This window comes from Hemitrygon akajei, chromosome 12 (genome assembly GCF_048418815.1).
Source record: "Hemitrygon akajei chromosome 12, sHemAka1.3, whole genome shotgun sequence".
NCBI classification, from domain to species: Eukaryota; Metazoa; Chordata; class Chondrichthyes; order Myliobatiformes; family Dasyatidae; genus Hemitrygon; species Hemitrygon akajei.
Window position 1 is genome coordinate 44,789,513 of NC_133135.1, and position 19,090 is coordinate 44,808,602.

Below are 19,090 nucleotides of genomic sequence, written 5' to 3' on the forward strand. Positions count from 1 at the left end.
ATGATGTACATTCTGGAAACACTGCATTTCTTATGAGGATCCTACCAGAGATTTGTTAGGTATGGGAGTTTGAGGATTTAGGGTTTCTAAGTGAAGAGTCAAGATAGTGGGAGACTTGGAGTGAAACCTACAAAACCTGGGGTGTTTCCATGAGCCTTTACATGGTGGTAGAGTTCATTAATTTAGGAGATGCAATTAAAACACTTTTGCAAGTGATTATAGTGCATTTTGCAGATTGTTTCATAGTAAGAGTACACCGGATGGTGGAGAAAAAAATTATTTTCAGGGTATTGGATGTTAACAAACAGTAAGCTACCAGCTCCCCCAATACACATGTATGAGCTCCCATATACACTGCTAAATTTAAATGAAAACAAGACTTAGGAAAAAAAACATTTACATGTAACCTTTTAGCATTAATCAGATACCATTGCCTCTTAAGAACTATACATTGCACTGTGCATATGTGACTACCATATAGAGTGATTTTGTGCATTTTCTTATGGTGAAAATTGAATTATAGACATCTAAAAGTAAGGATCCTACTTTTAATATCCAGTATCCAGGGACAGGCCTGTACTTTGAACTAAATGGCATCAAGCACCATCAGAGCAGCACTCCTTCAAATAAGTAGAACCATTTGGGGTCATGAAGTTTGTGAAGTTACTATTGCTAGGGAGAAGGTTCTTGGGAAACTGAAAGGTCTGAAGGTAGATAAGTCACCTGGACCAGAGGGTGTACTCCAGAGTTTTGAAAGGGGGGGCTAAAGAAATCACAGAGGCACTAATAATAATCAAGAATCACTGGATTCTGGATTGATTCTGGAACACTGGAAAATTGCAAATCACACACCATTTTTTGAAGAAGGGAGAGAGGCAGAACAAAGGAAACTATAGGCCGGTTAATCTGACCTCAGTGGGTGGGAAGATGTGGTTTCATGGTACCCAGAGGCATGTTATAAAATAGGCCATAGTCAGCGTGGTTTGCTCAAGGAGAAATCTTGTCTGACAAATCTGTTGGAATTCTTTGAAGAAATAATAAGCAGGATAGTCAAAGGAGAATCGGTTGATGTTGTGTACTTGGGTTTTCAGGAGGCCTTAGACAAGCTGCCACACATGAGGCTGCCTAACAAGCTATAGGCCCATGGCATTACTTGATAGATTCTAGTATTGATAAAGCAGTGGCTGATTGGAAAGGAGCAAAGAGCAGGAATAAAGGGAGCATCTTCTGATTGGCTGCCAGTGACTAGTGGTGTTCCACAAGGGTCTAAATAGGGACAGATTCTTTTTACGTTATATGTCAACGATTTGGATGATGGAATTGATGGCTTTGCTGCAAAGTTTGCAGACAATATGAAGATAGGTGGAAGGCCAGGTAGTTTTGAGAAAACAGGAAGGACTTAGACAGATTAGGAGAATGAGAGGAGAAATGGTAGATGGAATAGTGATGGGAGTGTAAAATTATGCACTTTTGTAGAAGAAACTATTTCTTAAATGGAGAGAAAGTGCAACAATCCGATGTGCAAAGGAACTTGTGAGCCCTTGTGCAGGATTCCCTAGATGTTCATTTGCAGGTTGAGACTGTGGTGAGGAAGCCAAATGCGATGTTAGCATTAATTTCAAGAGGACTAGAATATAAAAGCAAGGATGTCATATTCAGACTCCATAAAGCACTGTTGAGGCCTCACTTGTGAGCAGTTTTGGGCCGCTTATCTCAGAAAGGATGTACTGAAACTGGAGAGGGACAAAGCAGGTTTACAAAAATGAATCCAGGATTAAATAAAAGGCTTGTCATATGAAGAGCATCTGTTGGCTCTCGGCTGGTATTCACTGGAATTTAGAAGAATGAGGGGTGACTTCATTGAACCCTATCAAATGGTGAAAGGCCTTGACAGAGTGGATGTGGATAGGATGTTTCCTATGGTGGGAGTGTCTAAGACCAAAGGACACAGCCTCAAAATAGAGGGGCATCCTTTTAGAACAGGGATGGAGGAATTTCTTTAGCCACAGATTGGTGAATCTGTGGAATTTGTTGCCACAGGCAGCTGTAGAGGCCAAGTCTTTATGTATATTTAAGGTAGATGTTGATGGTTTCTTGATTGATCAGGGCAGGAAGGATTACGGGGAAAAGGCAGGAGGTTGGGGCTGAGAGAAATATCAGATCAGCCTTGATAAAATGGCAAAGCAGACTATGGGCCAAATGGCCTAATTCTGCTCCAATATCTTATGGTCTTATGGTTTTTTCCTTCTCGTTCTTGATAGTGGTAAGGTTTTGGGTATCAGAAGACAAGGTACTGAAGAAATAAGAATGGAACACTTGATATTATAATGAAAGATCTTTTGTGAAATTGTTCAAGATGGTCAAATCAGGGATACTGCTCAGAGGATCTCCAGCAGCAATATACTTGGTTGAGATACCCGACTTCTAACCATCCTCTCCCATGCAACACTGGAGTGCTACCACCTTGGTTTTCATTAAGTTTATTTTAACGGAGTTCTTTAAAAGTGCTCTGGTCAAATCCTGCCTTACTCTCAACTAGCCTTTGGAACACTAATTCACAGGAATTGCATCACTGCATGGTTAGTGTATGGTGTCCAAGTTTAGAATATGTCCTTTCGAATTGTCTTGACTGTATTTCTCTAGCCAAAGTCCCAAACGAGATATTGCTGCCTCGCTTTGTTTGCCTTCAGGCAGAATCAAGATTTGTCTGACATATGATGACATCATAACTTTCCCTTTATTGATCACAGTCCTTGAGGCTAGACTTGAACAATAGTGATTGCAGTGGCCATTAATTCATAACAAAAATAAGACCATAATACCACAAGATTTAGGAGCAGAAACAGGTCAGTTGGCCCATCGAATCTGCTCCACTAGTTCATCATGGCTGCTCTGTCTTCCTCTCAGCTCCAATCTCCTTCATGAATCTAGCAATATCTGCCTTAAATATACACAAAGACTTGGCCTCCAGAGCTGCCTGTGGTAACGAATCCTACAGATTCACCACTCTCTGGCTAAAGAAATTCCTCCTCATCTTTGTTCTAAAAGGACGCCCCTCTATTCTGAGGCTGTGTCCTCTGGCCTTAACTCCCCCACAATAGGAAATATCCACTCCACATACACTCCGTTGAGGACTTTCAACATTCAATAGTTTTCAATGAGGTCACCCCTCATTCTTCTGAATTCTAGTGAATACAGGCCCAGAGCCATCAAAAGCCTTTCAATCCCAGATTCATTTTTGTGAACTTCCTTTGAACCTTTTCCAATGTCAGCACATCCTCTCTTAGATAAGGGGCACAAAACTGCTCAAAATAATCCAAGTAAAGCCTCACTAGTACTTTATAAAGCCTCAACATTTCATGCCTGTTTTTATATTCTAGATCTCTTGAAATGAATGCTAACATTGCAATTCCTCACCACAGACTCAACTTGCAAATTAACCTTAAGAGAATCCTGTACAAGGACTCCCAAGTCCCTTTGCACCTTAGATTTCTGAATTTTCTCTCCATTTAGAAAACAGTCTACTCTTATTTCTTCTACCAAACATCATGACCATACACTTCCCAGTGTTGTAGTCCATTTGCCATTTCTTTATCTATTCTTAACCTGTCTGTCCTTCTGTAGCCTCTCTGCTTATTCAAAACTACCTGCCCCTCCACCTATCTTTTTATCATCTGCAAACTTTGCCCTAAAGCCATCAATTCCATCATCCAAGTCATTTACATGCAATGCAAAATGAAGCGATCCCAACACAGACCCCTGTGGAACACCACAAGTCATCGGTAGCCTAACAGAGAAGGCTCAATTTATTCCCACTCTTTGCTTCCTGCCAATCAGCCACTGCTTTATCCATGCTAGTGTTTTTCCTGTAATCCCATGGGGTCTTAACTTGTTAAGCAGCCTTATGTGTGGCACCTTGCCAAAGGCCTACTGGAAATCCAATTACACATCTACCAATTCTCCTTGGCATGAAAATGGAAGAAACAGACCAAATGAAAAAGAAGTGTGGACAGTTTTGTGTGGAGTGTCTGAAATAGGGATTTATATCAGCACCAAGTAACCAACAGCAGCCGATGTGTCTGTTGTGTGAAAAAGTTTTTCCAAATGAGGCAATGAAACTGTCCAGGCTACTTGCACATTTGAAGAAGAAACAAACTGATCAAGCAAACAAGAACATCTTCAGTCACTTTGCATAAATTTCAGAAACATAAAGCACTTCAAAACATGTTTACTAGCACCTAACAAAACAGTGATTGCATGCTTCATACAACAATTCAATGCTTATTGCTAATCTAGAAAGCCCCATGCAACTGGAGAAGAACTGATTCTGCCAGCAGTAAGGGAGGTTCTGAGTATAGTATTGTAGAAGTCATCAGACCAAATAATTAAAGTGATTCTGCTCAGTGACAACTTTGTTCAAAGACAAATAGATGAAATATCTGAAAATGTGGAAGACACATTGTGCAATGTACTTAGGACAACAGTGTTTGTTCTGCAGTTGGAGCAATCAGCTTTTCCTGGAGATTAAACTTGGCTTTTGGGTTATATTCACTTCATAAAAGATGAAAGTGAGTTGTTATTTACAAGGGGCCGAGAAACTGATATGATGGGGGAGTCAATATTTCAGGTTGTTGAGCAATGTTTTCAAAGGGCATGGTATTCCACTCACCAACATTCTTGCTTGTGCAACAGATGGGACTCCATTGATGACAGGATGCCACCAAGAGGCTGAAAAAAGTAAGCTGTTCTTTATTGCCTTTCCAACATCATATTTAGTGGAGGGCAGTGTCAGTACAATTGCCCAACTTCTTTCACAGCAACAAAGCAAACTGCAAATTACTGTACGTGGGAATCTGAGATTCCTTCTGACTGATGTTGAGAATCTGATAACACCTCATCCATCTCAGTGAAAGGAGAAAGTAGTGAAAAGCTGGACTACTAATCTACACTCTAAAATTGTTAATGAAAATAGTTTTACTGTAATCAAATTTAAAAATAATTTATAGTTTTATGCAACAACCGGGAAGAGATAGGGGATGCTGTTGATATGGTCTGGGAGGCAATGGGACAGTAACCCAAAAAGGTTTGGGAACCACTGCACCACTCCTGCCTGCCATCTTGCATTATAGATACAAAGGTCAGCATTTCATTATCCTTTGTCAGGTTTCAAGCTCAGTTTGAAGAAACTAAACTGGAATTAATCAAAGTTTTGCCGAACTCAAAATATTAACAAGCACACGTGCAGTTGGTTGAAAGTAAGTTACCCCCCAGAACAAATTACTAACAGCTAAGTGAACAAGGCAAATTGCTTAGAAGGTTAAATTTTATTGCTTTGAAAACAAGTGGTATTTGTCATTTTATGGAAATAGTATGTATTATTCTTGGCTAGAAATTAAAATGCTAAGGTACTGATATTTATGCACCACACAAGCCTACTTCCATACACAATTACAGCAACCTCTCATTTTCTCCAATGCTTATTCCCCTTCAACCTACTTGTCAAAATTTCTCTGAATTACTTCCTGTGGTAAAATATTTTAGATATTTACCACTCTTCTGGGCAATACTTTCTCCTGTATCATGAACATTTTGTATCTATTGTTTCTAACTTTAAATCTTTTATACTGGTAGTCAGCTATTTGTTGTACTAACTCTGTCACTCTATTCTATACACTTCCTTAGTCCGAAAGGTTGCCAATCTCTTCTCCAGTAAAGCTCTCCCAGCTTTTAAGCTTTTCAATAAGAGCACGTCTCTTACACTATTCTTAATGTATTCACATCTTTCTTGAAGTTTGCAGAATACTTTATTTCAATTATTTATCTCAATGCAACACATTTCTTTAATTTCACATGTTAAGTTTCCAATTTGTAGAATAAAAAATTAAATTTCCTCAAGTATTTCAACCGCAGCAATACTGAGAAAGAGTGAACATATTTATCCTTGCACCTTTGCATCCTAGATGAGAACTGTTTGAGGCTTATTTGGTAACCAAGATTAACAAACTAATTACTTCTGTTACACTGAATTTACAAAGCAGTAAAAAAAATTATAAGGTGTTGCCTCAATCAATATTAACTTAACCATTCTAATAAATATTGCTAAAATTAGAATCAAAGACCCATTACTATTTTCCACTTGCAAGTCTGAAATGCTTGTGACAGGAACCAAATTAGTAATCACTAATCCTTTTCCAATCAGATCTTGGGTCTAATATGTAATACATCTGAAGGAGAAACTTGAAGTGTAATAATAACAGTAATGATCAATAAAACAAGGCAATGAAACAATGATAATTTAAACAAGGGAAATAAAAAGAGCAAGTTATGTATAAAAAGCAACTTGAACTGATGCTCATTTTTTTAACACCTGGAATATGCAGTTTTCTAAATTACAACTATTCCTAACCTAATAGCTTTGCCATGCTATTTCTTAACCAGATGTCCTGACTTTCTCAATGAAAATGTTAAACAATATCATACAAATTTCAAGTGAGAAAGGAAAATTGAAATGACAATGCCTTACCCTTCCTACCGGTGAACCACAGCATACAGTGACGAAACATGACAAAAAGCTGGTCAAATTAGTAATAAAATCAGGAAGAGAATGCAATGATGGCACATAAATGAAGAGACAAATAATGCCAGTGGAAGAAATTGTAGGTTTGCAGAATACAAGTCTCCACCTTAAAGGACAAAAGCTGCTTTCGGCTTTCCCGTTAATGCACATCTGCAGTACTCAGTTGAGGCACAACCCTGCTTGGCTTGGTCACTGTACTGCCAGTGCTGCCAGTCCTCTGGCTGTACAGCAGCAGTTAAAAGAGCATCAAGCAGTTCATAAAATTGTAAACAGATAACAGGATTGCTTTTCTCTTCATAACTTCTCCTTTATTTTTTACATAATATCCAAAATCAGATGAAGACAGATCCTCATTTAACATGGTTTTAATGTAGTTGCAAAATATCTAGTATTTAACCAGCTAAATAATCAAGTTCTAGAATATTCAGTCTCACGCATGCTTCACATGGTCTGTTAAAATACATATCCATGCACAAAATCTCAAGTGCCAGCTTTCATTCAACATCTCCACAGTCAAAGTACTTTCAGCCCTTCAAATGCATGTTGGAATTGCTCTGCTCTCACCTTGAAAATGGAATGTCTTCTGATCCACAGTGACTGTGAAGGTGCTGTCATCCTCATCGTCTATACCAATCACAGCTCCCTGTGAGAGAGAGACCAAAAAGCCTGGTGAAGCAAGCAGTGACATCACCAGCTTACTGCACAGTAATGTTCAGAACCCGAACGTGAGAGAATTCAAACAATGCAATAACAATATACAGTATGCATTGATCTTTCCCATGAGATTTTACAGAAAATCCCTAACAATCTGAAATTTGCAAGAATTTTGTTTTCTAAATGGATGTTTAACACTGCTACAAGAAATTCATCAGCAGATGCACTGCAGATTTTATAAACACACTTGTCACCAATAAAAGCATCATCAATACATTTCAAACACTAGCTTTAAAAGAAAAGCTGAACAAATTAATCAACATTCCTGCAATTATGCACAAGTATTTTTAAAATTAAATATAAAAAAGGAAATATGAAAACTTCCCACTGAATTCAAGGTTTCTGCAAATGATCTCCAGCATTCTTCTTCCCCACCCCCCCCCACCCCCACATGCTCTTGGCAGACATTCAATGATGATCAATATTAACATAACATACATTTTCAGAAAATGTTAATAATTATTGTGCTAGACAGCAGTTTCCAAAGGTCGGCTAATCAAAAGTACATTAATTCTTTATACTGGGTTAACTCTATCTTTACTGCAATGACCAAATATTATATAGAAACATGTTAACATTGCATTTTAAATAAATTTTAAATACCTACAGATAAAAGAAGGTTAAAAACCAAGTAAAAACATTCTGGGTTAACAAATGAATCCTGAAGAGTTTGCATGCAAGATATTCTCTTTACATCCACCTCCTGACTACTGCACCCATTTTTATGCTGGTTTGTATCAAATTTCCATAATCTGCTTTTTAATTATATTTTCAAGCTTGTTCTTCTCCAACATGTGACATCAGAAAAAAATTTCTATTACATAGTGCAACATATAAACTTACCCATTGCTTTTGCAAGAATTATGTCAACTATTCTAAATAGTCTTACTGTCAGGGTGTTAAGTCAAGCGATTGAATTTAAAAGCCTCAGATGATTGTCACCAGGATAAGTCAGCTTGTGCTTGAGAGCCAGTAGAGGAAGAAATTGGAGAAGTCAATCAGGGAACCAGAGAGAGCACAAATTCAGGCTTATAGACATGAACAGTATTTGAAGGCAGGAGTACCAAGCCAATTGTCACAAATTCATTTGTTACCATTCTATTTAACTGTGATCATCATCTTCTGTGGAATATTGCAGTACATAATATTGATATTTCTGAACATAATCAAGCAGGGGTAATTACCCCTCCTGAAAATATGTAATCTCTGCATGTATACTGAAAACATTTTACCTTAAATTTCCTTTACCTAGGTTAATCTATTCACTAATGGCTGAGCTGCAATTTCAAAGCTGTTATTTCCAGCAGGAACATCTGATCTTCTGTTCTGCTCCTGAAATCACTGAGAGGATTACATTAAGTTCTAAGTGGAGAGGCTGGAAGCTTTTATTAAGTGAACAATAATAAGTACATTGTAGAAGTTAATTAAAAACAATTTAAAAAACAGGATTGTTGAAATGTCTTTCAATTATTTCTAAACATTTCTAGTTATTTAGAAACAATGATCAAGGCTTTGACAGCATAAGCAGTTAAACGAAGTCAGGGGAATTCATGTAAAGAACATTAGTTTCCACCACCCAAAGCCTAGTTATTACATGCAGCCTGTTCTCCTCATTGCAGAGAGGCTACAACAGCATTGCATGGACATTAGGGGCAATATGGCCACAAAAGGCAAGTGTAATGAAAGGCAAGTACATGGGCCAAGGAATGGTCCAGGTCCAGAAAGAACTTACCTAATATCTACTTACTGAAACCCTGATGCTCCCTCAATCTCTAGTTTTAACTGTTATTGTTTGTTAAGCTGGCCTACAGTTGCCAGCTTAATAAATCTATTACTTATAGCCTCACACTACAAATTCAATAATCTACACAGCCAAATGCCTTACAACCCTTGTCCCTGCTTTAATTTGGTAGCTTTGAGGTCAACAAAACACCTGTGCAAAACACAAATAACTAGACTATTATTATCCTCCCAATTTGGTTCTTCTCACAATTTCTATCTTCATATTAACTTGTTTAGACGTGAATCAAGTGACAATCTCTGGATGATGTAGGAGTGAAGCATGTTCCAGAACACAAGAGAGAAGATCAGATTGATCTACAAAACAGTACTTCTGATGGTTAAACTTGTACTAAGACATTTTATTTTAATTTCCCCCTCTTTGGAGGGGATTCAGAGATAAGATCTACGAGCATTTGCAGAAGCAGAGTCTGACTGCCTCAAGCTTGACTGAGTTATTTGGCAAAGTGAAACAAACAAACTGATGAAGGCAAAGTCGTGGACATGGGGCATATGGATTTTAGTAAGGCATTTGACAAAATCATACAAGGTAGGCTTATTCAGAAGGTCTGGAGGCATGGCATCCAGGAAAACTTGGTTACAAGGATTCAAAATTGGTATGCTCATGGAAGGTAAAGAATGATTGTAGATCCAAGAACATTATCAAAGAATGTATAAACTATACAGCCTTGAAACTTGTCTGCTTACCGGCAGCCACAAAGTAAGAAACCTGAAAGAACCCAATTAAACAAAATAACGACCAAGACCCAATGTACAGAGAAAGAGACAAAAAAAACACACAAATTACACAAATAAAAGAAGCGAGCCATCATTCCGAATCAAACTGAGTCCTTAGATCCGAATCCTTGGAGCAGCCAAGAGTGGGCCCAAAGCCCACTTATCATATTAGTGGGGCAAATTGCTGGGAAGCTAGCAGACACGAAGTACAGGAGCCAGCTCAGTCTCACAGGTCAGTGTCAGAGAGAGAGGAGTGCACACCACAGGAGAGTGAATGAAATCAGCCCGATTCTTGCTTCTGGTCCCGAAACACTGCCTTTCCAGTCTACCTGGACCGGCATTTAAATTGTCCAAACAGCAGATTGTGTCTTACATTAGGAACCTGGTCCTGCTGCTGTGAAACACACCAGGCCTAGACCACGCCACCCAGCTTGAAGCCATTTTTGACCTCTCTAAATCAGCTCAGCGCTTAGTGATCCAACCTCACAACCAGGTTAGTTGGATGGGCATCGAAACTCTTCTACCTCCATTGCTTCTCCCAAAATCGCTCACTCCAACTCCACCTGCTTTGATTTTGCAAAACACCAGCACAGCTCATCCCTTGAATTTGCTTTGCCTTCACTTGCCTCTTCATTGTTTGCAGTGATAGTTTACCACAGTTTACTTCAGAAAAGGTGTTATTAATAACATCTTTAGTCGAATTTCTTGACTTTTGAACTACCAGTGAACTGTCTCTTCCCTTCAGAGGCACCATCTTAAACCGGAGGAGACAGAGTGAATTCTGTCGGGAGGTCAGTGACTAGTGGTGTTCTGCAGGGTTTGTTCTGAAACCCCTGCTCGTTGTGATTTTTTTAGCAAAGATTTCAATGGCAAAGTGGAAGGGTGGATTAGTACATTTGCAGATGACATGAAGGTTGGTGCTATTGTGGAAAGCGAAGAAGGTTGTCATTGGTTAGGATGCAGAGCTGACTGAGATTTTGCAATTGGAATTCAATCTAGAAAATGTGAAGTGAACTACTTTGGAAAGTCAAATACAGGGTTACTGACAGGATTCTTAACAGAATGAAGGAACAGAGGAAACTGTTGGGGTCTACATCCATAGATCTCTCAAAGTTGCAGCACCAATTGATGATTAAACTATATTGGCCTTCACTAATCAGGGGACTGAGTTCAAGAACTACAAGGTAATGTTGCACCTCCTTCAAACTCTGGTTAACCACACTTCAAATATTGTGTTCAGTTCTGGAGCTGCCCCTATACAAAAGATGTGGAAGCTTTGGAGGAGAGGTTCCCAACCTTCTTTACGCCATGAACCAATACCATTAAGCAAGAGGTCTGTGGACACCTGGTTGGAAATCCCTGCTTTGGAGAGTACAGATGAGATGCTGCCTGGATTAGAGAGCACTGAGAATAGGTTGAATGAGCTACGCCTTTCTCTTTGAGAAGGAGGGTGAGAGCTGACTTTATTGAGATGTGCAAGAAGATAAATGGCAGAAGTAGAGTGGAAAGCCAGAGACTACCCACTCCCCCCCCCCCACCCAGACCGAAGTGGTTCATATAAGGGGGCATAACTTTTAGGTGTTTAGAGGGAAAAGAAGGGGGATATGAGAGGTAGGGATTTTTTTAAAAACACTAAGAGTGGTAGGTGCAAGGAACATGCTGCTAGAGGTTGTGGTAAAGGCAAAAACATTAGGAACATTTCAGAGAATCTTAGGTAGGCATATGGACAAAAGAAGAATGTCGGATGGAAGGATTAGATGATCTTAGAATAGGTTAAAGGGTTGGCACAACATTGAGTCCAAGGGGCCTGTACTGTGCTGTTCTATGTTGTTTTCCTGGTTTGCCCTATTTAGCACAGTAACAGAACCACATGGAACCCTCCTTATCCGCAGGTTCCGCATGTGTGGATTCAACCAGCCACAGATCAGGAAAACCGGAAGTTCTCTCTCCAGCACTTGTTGTTTGAGCACGTACAGACTTTTTTCTTGTCATTATTCCCCAAACAATACAGTATAACAACTATTTACATAGCATTTACATTGTATTAGGTATTATAAGTAATCTAGAGATGATTTGAAGTATACAGGAGGATGTGCGTAGGTTATTGTGGATCGGGAATCGAAAAAACCCCAGAAGTTCTCCAAGTCGGAACAGGTACGTCTGGTATTATTTAGCGTCAGTTAGTCAAACGTTTGTCTTAGTATATAGTATCTATTTTACCTTTCTATGCATATAAAACACTTAAGAAACATATGCATTTCAATAATTAAACCACTGCATTGCTTAGTAATAATTGTAACTTTCATTGGGGCAGGGCCTTCACATGCTCCATTCTCACTTTATCCTTTAAAATTGTTCCGATCATTGACCGACTGTAGCCTAACCCTTTTCCAATGACGCTTCACCTCTTTCTGATCACTTTATTATTTCCACTTCATTTTCAATCGTGATCGCTTTCCGTCAATGGAACAGAAACAGCAGCAGCCACGGGTGGCGGGTCCTGAGCTCCACCGGGTCCTAAAGTCCACCGCACTGAGACAGGTTAAATAAGGGACTTGAGCATCACGTTTTTTGGTATCCGCCGGGGGGGGGGGGAGATGGTCCCGGAACCAATCCTCAGTGGATAAGGAGGGCCGTCTGTAGTATTTCTTCTGAATGGGTTTGCTCGTAATCAAAGAGTTTCAAGGTATGTCAAATATTGTCCGAGAACATTTACTGTATGCAACGTTGCTGATTTTCTATGAGTTGCGTGGGTCCCTATCTTAACATTTGTTTCTTATACAAAACATGGGGGGGGGGGGGGGGTGGAGAACCTGCAGTTATGTTCAGGCAGCAGTACTTAATTTGTCCTTGATCAGTGCTAAAGGATCCTCTAGGATATCACACAGCTCTAAATATACTTTTTTTAAAAATTATTAAGGCTGGGTTACATACTCAGTAATAATGTAAATTAAGCTTGTTTGGAAATTATGCACATTTTGTTCTGTGTAAGAGAATAGTTTGTGCTAATAATACTTGCAATGGATTGCTGAATCCATGATCAACATTAAAGAAAAAAATTCTACATTTAGAAAGTACTTTGTTGAGAGTAGCTCAAATGGCTAAATGATTTCAAATCTGTGCCAGGAGCAGAGTAATTGCCATTTGCTGCTATACATCTTAGTGGTGCATCTGTTCTTTAAGCTCTGAACTTCATTTAATTACAATACCATTACTGTGAAATACCTTTGTTCAGTCTGCAAGTACGATCAGAGTTTCCTGTCACGTTAACTCTCTACCACTTCATGCCAACCCTTACGCCCTTGAACCCTCCTATTTAGCATTCTAATGATGCTCAGCGGAAGTTCAAGGAATTGCATCTCATCTTTCGGGTGGATACATTTACAGTGCCACACATTCAACATTGAATCAACAATAATCATATGAAATTATTAATATTAATTTATTTGGACAACTACTATCAGTAACGATTCCGTTGCTGCAATTTACATCTCTTATCAACCCATCTTATGTTTCTTTCCTTGTTCCATTATCATACCTGCGCATTGTATCTTAATCTATTGGCCATTTCAGTCTCTCCTTTCTTCAGTGCTAACACAGACCTTCCTTTCAGTTCTTCCCTCCTACCTCCCCTTGAATAAGCACTTGCTCAATAAAGTAGATAACAAAGCGCCTTCAAAGATGAATATAAAAGGTTACACAGAACAAATTTTTAAGTTCAATATAAAATATTTAACATTTAATTCATTCATGAAAATGGAATGACATGAGCTTGAATTTCACTGCATTATTGATGACCAACACTGATGTTCTTAAATTTTGTAACTGAAGATAAAACTACATTTGGCAACTACATCTTTCATATACCTCTGATACTGATGATTTCGAAATGAACAGATTAAATTACCATTTTTGTGCAAGTCATATATAAGTAATTAGTCAGTGTAACAGAAGTAAACACATCAATTGTGAAGACTAATAATGCGTTCAGTAGAAAGTAAGCTGACACTTCAACAGAAAATAATAATTTCTTGCTCAAGACATGAATGAAGCAAATTGATTACGTCTTGTGCAACATAGTAGAGTCTACAAACCCTTGTTGTCTGCTTTAAATCAAATAATCAAATTCCTCAGTTCAATTATCTACACCATGAATGGAAACAAAAACAAATGAGATGTCTGTGAATATAAAATTACTGAATTCTGGGTTGGAATTCAGAAGTTGCCACTGAAAGACAACGTTTTTCCTTGAATTGCATCAATATTTGATTAATATGAAATTCTAGATATTTCCTGACATGCAAGTATTTCAAACGTCCACTTCAATGCCCTTAACTTTGCTTATTTATGCATAATTCATCTGTAGATTTTATCCTTATTTTCCCAAGTTATTATGCGTTACATGTGTGTTATGTGTACTACGTGCTTTAGAGAAACATTGTCTCATTCACTTGAATTTCATTGGTAACTTTTATAAAATCAGTTTAGGGTTATGGGTGTGGCAAGGCCAGCATTTTTTGTCCGGCCTCATTTCCAATTGAATAGATAATGATAAATCAAATTCTTGATTCGCCACATTCCTTCTAGTGAAAGTATTCCTGCAATGCAGGATGCAGAGTAGCAAGTCTTAACCCCAATGACAAAGGAACATCAATTTTTATGCGGAATAGTTGGTGGCTTGGAGAGGAACTAGAACTTGGTGGAAGCTCATCGCGTCTACGATATACACCGCTATAGTCTTGGGGGAAATATGCAAAATACAGAGATTTAATTGTAATCTCATTACTCTCTCATTTCTCTTTTAATGAGAAAGTAATGAAAGTCAGCAATGTCTTTTCTTATTCCAAATGGAATTTCCTTTTACGGAAATTCATTTTTAATGTAATGTAAGTTACTAACTTCATGTAATTTAAGTGGCACCAGCTCAAGAGCTTAGAATATTGCTCACATTGAGGCTTTGGACATATCTTTGGACTTTCAGATAACATCTTTAAAAGAAAACATTGATCAGGTGATGCTTACACAGTGCTGGAAGAATAAGGAGAACATTACAGTTATTAAATATTCTACACTTAACCAGAATTTAGTTGAAGCGAACACAAACTTCCATCACTCTACAGCCTTGGATACAGATAATTAATAATGATCATGGAACTAACAGACTTTAAAAAAAATACATTTGGAGTAACCAAGGTTCTGCTAAGGAAATAGGCTTCTAACCCAATCTGACATTTTTGGTTCCTGCAACAGCATCCTGAAGGTCAACATAATTCCTCAGGTTTCTAGAACAATTCCAAAAGCCTGTCCAATACAGTCCATTTATAGTCTTAAATGGAACCATACCACAAAACTTTTGGGAAACTAATGCCTGACAGTGCCAGAGGAGCCAGAGCATCAGCACCCCAGAAATGAAAGCACTTTTAAGCATTTTGTTTGTGTCCTAATGACAATCAACTCATGCATTCTGCCATCCTTCATTTTACAGCAGATATAAGCCTTAGCTTTGGTGCCTTGTTCTCCCTCCCAATTGAATTTCCTCTCGCTTTATTGGATTCATAAGCATTTGCAAAATCAGGATTAGGCCAAATTAAGGCAGTCAGCATGACTTTTTGCAGGTCCAGTCACGTCTTAATAACTTTACAGAGTCCTTTGAGGAGGAAATAAAGGTGGAGTCATGGATGTTATCTATGTGGATTTTAGTAAGGTGTTTGACAAGGCAGAAGGCTCATCCAGAAGATTCTGATGGGATCGACAGTGAATTGGCCATTTGAGCCCAGAACTGTCTTGCCCAAAGACGACAGAATAGTGGCTGACAGGACTTCTTCTGGCTGGAGGTCTGTCACTACTGATTCCTACAGGGATTCAAGCAGACACTTCTGTTGATGATTTATATAAATTATCTGGATGAAAATGTGGATAGTTGGGTTGGTAAACTCACAGATGATACCAAAGATTGGTAATGTTGTGGATAATGTAAAAGATTTACGTAAGGAGTGGTCGCAAAAACCGTCGATCACGATCGACTGGTTGATCTTTGAGACTTTCCCACTAGATCCCGAAAAAAAATGAAAAATAAATACACAAATACTACTGAGAGATTGTTTCCAGGCTGCTGGGTTTTAGTTCCATTCTTTCTGCCCAGTGTGCATGCACGTAGCTCCCCCGCCACGTGCTGGTCCCCAACCACCAGGCCACAAGGAAATGATATGAGTCTGCTGTACCTTTCCTTATTCCCTGTCACGCCCACTGTTGAACTTGAATACACGCAAGGTCATTACCCAAGCGCATCAGGGATCACTGGTTAGCCTCGGGTAACCAGCCGCTTCGTGCGGCCGGCAGGAAGTGCCATTGCTACTGGCCTGGAGCTCGGACAGATGGGCGCCGCTTCTAAACCTGTTCACCACACTGAACATTCGTGGGGAAGCTGGTGCTAAAATATTCACAGACGACCTAATTCAGGCTCAGCGTTTCATAAGTAGCAGAGCAGCTACCTCGCTGTGATTTACTGAAACAAACTTTTGTCGGCCAATAGATCCTACAAGAGGGGTGGACACGTCCTGCCGCACTCCTCACCCAGTCAGTCGCTCTCTCCGGACTGTGACCACCACAGCCACGATACGGGAACAGACGCACCTGGCCAAGGCAGCGGGCAGGCAGGAGGTTGGAGCTCATGCGGATGGGAGATTGTTTAATGAGGCAATGAAGCTCTCAAAACTGCTTCGGTACCCTGAGTCCAAGCACCCCGCACTTAAATACAAACCTGCTGAGTTTTTTTCCAGCGTTAAAAACGTGAGCAAGCGGGACAGCAGGTAAGTGCTGAGAGCCACGTAAAGTAAATTATGGAATAGACTGGACATAAGGAACCTGCTTCAAGTATTGCTGTATTCCGGTCATGTTTAACACCCCCCTCACCCCCACCGGTTGGCCGGTCTGCAAGAATATTGCCAAAATTAAACTGGTCCGCGGTGCAAAAAAAAAGGATGGTGACCCCTGGTGTTCATACATTATTTCTACTTCCGGGTTGCAGGGTTTTACTTCTGGTCTTTTCTGCCCCAGTGCACATGCATGTAACTAATCGATTTGGAGTCGATCTTGCCTTTCACTAAGGCCGAGGTAGGGGATCTTGGGCTTCAAAAGGTTGGTAACCACTAACGTAAGGAATACCAATCACAGATGAGTTAAATGCCAAACAGAATTTAATCTGGCCATGTGTAAGGTATTGCACTTTGGGAGACCAAATGTAGAGGAACAGTACACTGAGTAGACTGAGAGTGGCCATCTTTGTCACTAGGGTCGAAGTATCTAATACTATAGGGCCTGCAGGGCAGATATTTTTCCAATTAGAGTTGTCAGTGCCTTCAATGCACTCCCAGGGTTGTTGGTAGAAGCAAATATAAGGTTCCCTACCCCCCCCCCCCACCCCCAATTGTTGGATAGGGGCAAGAATGCACTGAAGATGGAGGTATATAGACACTATGTACTCAAAAGGGATTTGTTTAGTTAAGCATTTGATTACTATTTTAATTAGTTATGCTGTTGTCTGTTGTTATGCTGTACTGTTCTATGTTCTAACAAACATAAGGATATCAGTCTTCATTATTGTGCTGCTTCAATATTGACCACCTTACCAAATGAACAGGAGCTAAAAAATGTAATAGTTCTGTGTGTACATATATTATATATACACACATGCACATACAAACATGTACATACCTATACAAAAACTTTTGCATATTAATGAGCCTCAAAAGAACAAACCCTATAAAGTCTGTCTTGAATAAGGTTGAATAAACTACTATAACGAAAAATACTAACTGAAAGTGATATGTGAATTTACATTTAACATAGTTACATTCTCCAAGTTGAAAATAAAACAAGTGAAGCAAATTAAAGATGGTGTAAGGAGGTCACAATAAGAGCTGCATTGGCATCCAAAGGATTGAATTGAAATGGGGAAAGAGACAACCCTTTATACTCCATTCACAAATGGCATGGCTGATCCTGCTCAACTACAACTTTTATGCTATCCACACACAGCAATTGATCTGGTACAACTCATGACTAATAGCTGCAGCCTTCTTCGTAAGAGATTAAACATTTACATCTCACAACATAGATTCACGTATTGCTCACATATTCACGTATTGCTCAAGACAAGGAACATATTGCTCCTTGTCTTGATCCTAAATGCCCCACCCACTATTCCAAGGCCACAAACCTTAGTTGCAGCTTTAAAAAAAAATATCCTCATAACATTTCCTCAGTCATGGCCTTTAAGAATTTAAGATGTTTTATTGAAATTACATTCAATCTTCACTCCATGACGTACCAATATTTTCAATCTCTTCATGCAATAATATCTTTATTCCACGAGTCAAGTGAACTTTTTGTTAAACACATCCTCTAAGAATTGTTCTTTAAGAAGGAAGTCCAAATTCATACAAACTTCAAGGTGCAACCTCCACTAATATTCCACAGAGCTGCTAGAGGCAGGTACAATTACAATGGCTAAAAGATATTGAAATAATAAGAGATTTACTGGAGGAACTCAGAGGGTCAAGGTATGGGGGGGGGGGGGGTGTCATTATTTCAGGACAGTATGGAGAGAGCCAGTATAAAGAGGAGCAGGGAGCTACAAGATTCAGAATCAGAATCAGGTTTATTATCACTGGCATGTGACGTGAAATTAGTTAACTTAGCAGCAGCAGTTCAATGCAATACATAATCTAGCAGAGAGAGAAAAAATAATAATAATTAAAATAAAACATAATAAACAAGTAAATCAATTATGTATATTGAATAGATTATTTTAAAATGTGCAAAAATACTGTATATTAAAAAAATGAGGTAGTGTCCAAAGCTTCAAAGTCCATTTAGGAATCGGATGGCAGAGGGGTAGAAGCTGTTCCTGAATCACTGAGTGTGTGCCTTCAGGCTTCTGTACCTCCTACCTGATGGTAACAGTGAGAAAGGGGCATGCCCTGGGTGCTAGAGTTCTTTAATAATGGACACTGCCTTCCTGAGACACCGCTTCCTAAAGATGTCCTGGGTACTTTGTAGGCTAGTGCCCAAGATGAAGCTGACTAGATTTGTAACCTTCTGTAGCTTTTTTTGGTCCTGTGCGGTAGCCCCTCCATACAAGACAGCCTGTCAGAATGCTCTCCACGGAACAACTATAGAAGTTTTTAAGCGTATTTGTTGACATGCCAAATCACTTCAAATTCCTAATAAAGTATAGCCACTGTCTTGCCTTCTTTATGACTACATCAATACATTGGGACC

General features: G+C 39.2%; 1 protein-coding gene across 6 annotated transcripts in view; it reads right to left on the minus strand.

Moving 5' to 3' along the window:
* osbpl9 (oxysterol binding protein-like 9) overlaps positions 1 to 19,090 on the minus strand; it is a 185,267-nt gene that overhangs the window by 146,010 nt on the left and 20,167 nt on the right. For all 6 annotated transcript variants that reach the window (XM_073063024.1, XM_073063021.1, XM_073063025.1 and 3 more), the window contains exon 3: positions 7,142 to 7,220. In XM_073063024.1, the coding sequence (XP_072919125.1) occupies positions 7,142 to 7,220 (79 nt within the window). The remainder of the gene's footprint in view (positions 1 to 7,141; positions 7,221 to 19,090) is intronic.